This window comes from Acanthisitta chloris, unplaced genomic scaffold, assembly GCF_000695815.1.
Source record: "Acanthisitta chloris isolate BGI_N310 unplaced genomic scaffold, ASM69581v1 scaffold18079, whole genome shotgun sequence".
Lineage (NCBI taxonomy): Eukaryota > Metazoa > Chordata > Aves > Passeriformes > Acanthisittidae > Acanthisitta > Acanthisitta chloris.
Window position 1 is genome coordinate 951 of NW_008690123.1, and position 6,342 is coordinate 7,292.

Genomic DNA, 6,342 nt, shown 5'->3' on the forward strand with positions numbered 1-6,342 from the left:
GGTGAGGTCAAGGGACCTTCAATGTAGCTCATGGAAGCCAGTTATGTAACTTTGGCACTGAACTCAGAAATCAACTGCTCTTGCAGACTCTGGCAGTGCCCTAGCATCTCCAAAACTTCTGGGATATCTCTGTTCTTTTCTTGCCTTCACCAGCCAAAGCAGTGCACTGCTTGCATATGTGGCCACTTCCTTGCTCCCTGCCAGCACAGTCATTACATGTTTGTATCTTACAGCCCCACTCCAATACTCCCTTCTTTTCTTTTCCATCTCCTGAATGTCTCTTGTTCATGTGGGATATTTTTCCCTGGCACAGGAGACTTATGGGCTGTTGTCTTGAAACATTTTCTAACAGCAAAGCTTTGGGAGCAGTGATGTGTCTGAACTCAGGTTATACAGGAGTAAGACCCCTAAGTCTTGCTGTGCATCTCGATACTGAAATGTGGTTACTCAAGAGCACAGACAGCTTCACCCCAAAACTTATCTTTGCAGAAGTGAGTCCTTGCTCCAATTTAAATTCATCCCTTCCTTTTGCCAGTGGCACCTCATCCCTGTTTTATGTATGAGGCACTTTGTCAGAGGAAAATGAAGATGTGATTTCTTTACCAGAAGTCTTCAAAAAAACCAAACAAGCCTGAACTAAGAATGAAAACATGTGATGGAATGAAAGCATTTATGGACAAATGCCCTCTTTGATTTTGCCCTTTGAGACCTGTATCTTCTGCAAGTTACTTGATGTAATATTTGTGGCCAGGAAAATCTGAAGTTAAAAAAGAAACATAAAAAGCAAAACAGGCAAAGCAGAAAAGGTCCCTGAAACATCAGGCCAAGCAGATCTTTCAGCACTTGAGATGCTGACGCTCACTATAACCTTCTCCTAATTTCACTGCTATTTCTTCTCTTTGGTCCATGATTCAAGGTTTCACAGTGTGTAATACCAGTCTGATGCCTTTCACTGCATCGACTGACTAACGATTCTGCAAGGGTACCAAAACTTCTACAGCACATCTCAGGCACACACTGGTGCAGGTGGCCAGTCTGATGCTGATACTTGCAATTGTTGCCTAGAGAAGTTGTGGCTGTCCCATCCCTGGAAGTGTTCAAGGTCAGGCTTGGATGGGGCTTGGAGCAACCTGCCCATGGCAGGAGGGTTGGAACCAGATGAACTTTAATATCCTTTCCAGTTCAAACTGTTCTAGGATTCTATGAACCTATGATCAACTAACAAAGAAGTTTTGACTTTCTTTAGGAAAAAATAATCAAATTATTGATTATTAGCAGAGGAAAATTTGTCCTGGAGCATCTTCCCTTTGTCCTGCATTTTTCAATGCAGTGTCAAAAAAGTATGCAGGTTCTTCAAATAACTGAAGTGCTATACTTTCCTTACAGGAATAGTTTCCCCAGCATGAACTTTGAAGCAGAGATTCTGACAGCTCCACATGATAATTCAGGTATTTGGGAGAAAAAAAAAGGAGATTAAAGTAAAATGCCCACTCAGCTTGCTATCACTGCAAACATGTTTTAATTCTTTTAGAGATTGTTAAAAAAGAAACAGGGTGTTAAACTGGCTGCAATTCAGGTGAATTCAGGTTGATGTTAGGGCAAGCATCGAGGATAGATGTTGATATCTTTACCTCCAGTAGGGCTGGACCAGAAATGCAGCTACTGTTGCTGTGTGGTTTTGGAAACAGCACTGGCATTCCACTTGAGATTGCACAGTCCTCTATGAGACACACATGATTTTCTTATTAGTGGCACCTAAAAGCAGATGATAAAAAAGCAGCTCCGCAAATGGCAAAAATGAGGATGAAGATGTTCTGCTGGGTCCTGTCCTTCATCCTCATTTTGTTTAGGCAGAGAAGCTGATTTTTACTACTGAATGCTCCCTTTCCAATGTTGGTCTTGTACACTGAGTCCATGACTGCCTTCCTACTGCAGCCCTCTGTCTGAGACAGACCCAGAGCCAGTAGCCAGCTGCAGGGCATCTTCTCATGAGCCTAAAGTCTTAGTTTCACCAGTGCTCCTCAGACCTGAACAGTCAGCCAGTGCTTGTGCCCTGGCAACAGCACTGTCATTAGGACGAAACAGCAGGAAAGGGAGTTTTTACAATAATTTCTCGCAGCCCCTTGAGTATCCCTGGGTTTTGAAGTTTTTGAGTATCCCAGAGAGGGAGGAATACTGGGGTCAGCCACCCATATTTGACCATGAGCCCATTCAGATGAAATGTTTTGCTATCAGTTGCCCTCCTGGCCATGAGCTGCAGTTTCCAGCAGGGAATTCACCCCCCTGGCAGCCCATTGCAGTCCCATGCTGGCAAGAGTCAGAAATGAGGTGCACAGGATTGACTAGTTTTACTTCAGCTGCAAGTGGCAGTTTTTGTGTTTCATCATTCCTCCTAGGATGGTGTGCCAATAGCTGCCCATCTCAGTGACACTGTCCAGCATGGGAATGAGTGAAATATCCCCACAAGGTGTGAGTCTGCAGTGTAATTTCCTTCACTTTGCTTTCTTTAATCTTCCAGAAAATCCTTCCAGTTAAGTCCCTCTCTGCAAACCAAGCCCCCTGTATCTGACTAAGCATTTTGGAGACATTTCCCTCAGACTGACCTGCAGTGATGAGGCACATAACAAATATGCTGATGTCACAGGGTATCCAAGGATAATTTGCAAACTCTGAGTGTGAACAGGTTGGAAAGTGCATCCCCTGCTCCGTCTTCCCATATCTCTGGCTTCTGTTGGGTTGGGTTGGGTTTTCTCTACGAGGTAAGTGCTTTGACCCTCCACTTGCCTTGAAACCACTAACATGCAATTCATATTTGTTTCTCAAGAGGTATATATGATCCCTTCCATGAGAAGCCTCACAGCTGAGGAGTATGTAGAGGCCTTTAAGTCATTTCTGGATCATTCAACAGAGCACCAGTGCATGGATGAGTTCAACAAGGAACAAATGCCCAACGTTGTGGCTGGGTAAGGAGCACTTCCCATCTCTCATCCTAGGAGGGCAACAAAGGTCAGCAAACACACATAAGGATTTCTTGGGGCAGGAATGAACTTTTAGTGCTTTTCAGTTTTAAGTTCCCTAATAGAGGTTTTTAGGATATTCAGTTGAATGACTGCAGAGTACGTGCTGTTTCAATTAATACACCATGCTGACTCTAAGCTTATGTTAAGGAAAGAATCAAGACCTCATTTTCATGTCCATCTCTTTTCATTAGCTGATTTTCCAAGGATTAAAGTTGGTTTTCTTGGTTGTTTGTTTTTGTTGTTGGTTTGTTTTTTGTTTTTTTTTCAAAAGAAAGCTCTCTTGTGCTCTCTCCCTGCTTTTGGGACTTCTTCAGATCCATCCAAATGGAAACACATCTCTAATTCTCTTCTTGTGGCTAATTATTGGTTTTCTCAATCCCCTAAGACCTCCTTATTTCTATCCTAAGTCGATTTGCATTGCTTAAGTACCAAATGATAATCAGTTTTGTAAAGTATTAATGTAATATATTAAGACTGGATGACTTCAGATAGTTTCAGAACAGCCTAGATCCAAACCACAAGAAAAGGCTTTCCAATTTGGGTAATTTTTGGATGTTATAGCAATTGTATTCTCCACTGAGAAAAAAGTTTAGGCAAGCAAATTTTTATCCTCCATGTCAGATAGATATAAAAATAAGCAAAAAAGTAATAATTAACAAAATATTGCATTGAGAATTTTTAACTGTGGATTTAAATAATGCAAAATATTGTGTTTTTTGTATGATGCTGATTGTGGGTCTGTCAAAGGGTCTTGACCTTCCTTAGGGCTAAGGCTCCTTGACTAGCTCACACCCTTCAGGGTTTGTTGCTCATTCCACTCTTGTGGAATCACTGCTGTGGTGTTTCCTGAGTCTGTGCATGGGAAACTCAATCCTCCAGCACAGTCCATGCCCAAGAGAAGAATAAGGCTGTAAAGCATGTCAGAGCATGGCTCCTCATCCTTGAGCTAGGCTGTTATTAAATATTCTGCTAGGAATCACATGATTGGAGTCTTTTAATGAGTAAGTTTTCATAAGATAAAAATTATTGGAAGTTCTGACCTTGCCCCCGATTTCAAACCAAGATTAGTGTAGACAAGAGATGATTCTCAGTCACCTGGACAGCTGAATGGTTTTGCTTCTTCTGGGTATTTATAGCAAATATTGTCTCCTGAGGCTGGAGATATTCTCCCCAGCTCACCTTGTCCCTGCATCCCCAGCAGTGTCCATCCTAGCCAGGCACAGCCACACTACCCCAGAGGGAACCCTTTGCCCTGGGGTTCCCCAAGGCCTTTTTTGCATGGTGGCAGCCACAGCCTGAAGAAAACTCTCTGGCAAAGGGTGAGAAACACTATACCCTGATGGCTACTGTACTTTGAAATATGACCTTGCTCATACAGAACTCTCTCCTGCCATGCTGGTTATAGCTGGGCTCCAAAGGGATGCTTGAATTTCCATCCCAATTCATGTGCAAAACATGAATATTTCTGGGCTGACGTGTTGTCCAAGCTATAAGAGTGAAAGCATGAAGTTATGGTTGGTGGTTATGGTGGTTAAGTAATGTGTACTTATCCTTTCAGTCTCGGCAATGGAAAATCGACTATAAATGTTCTGGGAGTTGGAAGTGGCACAGGTAAGGAGCATGGGAACACTGCTGGGGATGGGGACATCCTAAGGGTAGCAGAAGGTGATTGACAGTGAAGTTTTGGGCAATGAGAATAACTACTCAGGCAGTAATTACAGTGCTTCTCACTGAAGCAGGGAAGGGCAGAATCACAGAATCAGTTAGGTTGGAAGGCACCACAGTGGTTCATCTGGTCCAACCTCCCAGCTCAAGCAGCACCATCCTAGAGCACATGGCACAGGATTGCATCCAGTTTTTGAATACCTTCAGTGAGGGAGAATTCACAACAGAAGGAAGGGCAGAAGGAAGTGTGGAGCTGGGATGAGAGCAATGCTGCCTCCCTTCCTTCCTTCCCCATCTCCCTTCTGAAACACTGCAGCTCAAATCTTTCTGAGCAGTGAAATGATTTTAGCATAGTCTCTTCTTCTTGATGACTCTTGCCTGACTTTATATGGCTCAGAGCAATGACTCCTGTTTCTGTTTAGGTACAAGAGCTTCTTCAAACCTTGCCAGAGAGAATTAGAGACATCAGAGAGGTTCTTTCCACCCAAAGTCCTGCCTTAGACTTTCTCACCTGAAGAGACCTCTCCTTTTAGGGATCCCAGAGGCCAAGGCTGGGCAATGCCCTCCTCCCAGTAGTGCAAAACCAGCTGGCCACAATCATTAGCACAGGGCTGCATCAGCTTTTTCATGATGTGATTCTTTATTACTGTTGTGTTTTTATCCCATGATAAGTAGGATTTAACTGAAAATGATATTTTTCCCCAGAGAGAAAACCATCTTTTGGAAAACCAGCTTTAAAGCTGTTCTAAATGCATTTGTGTTTAAAAAAAATCCCTCTAAACTGGTGTAACAGCCAACTTTGCTCCTAGGGAAATGGGGAGAAATTAAAAAGTAGAGAAAAAGCAGCAGCAGTTTGATTTGTCAGAGTTTACTTTTGCTTTGAAAAGTGTTTTCAGCTGAATTTTAAGTGCTAATACTTTGCAATGAAAGTATTTTTCTCACTTTTTCCCACTTGTTTTCCTGAGTAAGAGAAAATTAATGTTGGGTTGTTGTTCCCCAACTGAGAATACATTTGAGCATATGAAAAAGCAAGCAGGAAGAAATCATTTGGTTCTCAATTACTCTATTTTCATTAAGTAATATAAGACACAAATTCTGACTCCAAGAAAACACAAGGGGAAAATGAACTTTTTGCACTGTCCTTAGTTTTCCTTATGTCCTCTTCAGAAGAGGTTTAAATGGAAAAATAAAACCTCTAAAATTTCCTGTGTTTGCTGGTTATCTGTCCCTCATGGATAACAGGACAGGGGTACAGACCTGCACCCCCTCAGCTTGCCCATGGCTGTGAGAGCTGAACTTCTGCAGCCAGACAGGGAGGGAGCTGGGATTGCATCAAGCAAAAGGTTATATCTGATCCCTGACCTTTCCAGGCATGGAATCTGGTTTCACAGAGCTCCTAGAATTAGTGTAGTTGATGAAAATATTAATGGAGATTAGTGGCTGACTCCCCATCGTAAAAGCCTGTTGAGTGGTCCAGATCACATTTTCTCACTCACCTCGTGTTTTCTCACAGCTGGTCTAACTGTCTGGGCTGGAACCTCCCAGTTGGTGCCAGCATGGGCTGCTGATTGCAGAGGGGTTTCACTCCTGTCCTAGCCTTGCTGTGATCAGTGCTGAAGAGTTGCTGTGGCCTGGCAAGCTGGAGCAGAGAAATTCC

The 6,342-nt window shown here is 43.0% G+C and overlaps 1 protein-coding gene across 1 annotated transcript in view; it reads left to right on the forward strand.

Moving 5' to 3' along the window:
- LOC103808893 (histamine N-methyltransferase A-like) overlaps positions 1-6,342 on the forward strand; it is a 10,047-nt gene that overhangs the window by 112 nt on the left and 3,593 nt on the right. The window contains exons 2-4 of the mRNA XM_009081699.1: positions 1,387-1,448; positions 2,825-2,963; positions 4,579-4,631. Of these exons, the coding sequence (XP_009079947.1) occupies positions 1,403-1,448; positions 2,825-2,963; positions 4,579-4,631 (238 nt within the window). The 5' untranslated portion in view covers positions 1,387-1,402. The remainder of the gene's footprint in view (positions 1-1,386; positions 1,449-2,824; positions 2,964-4,578; positions 4,632-6,342) is intronic.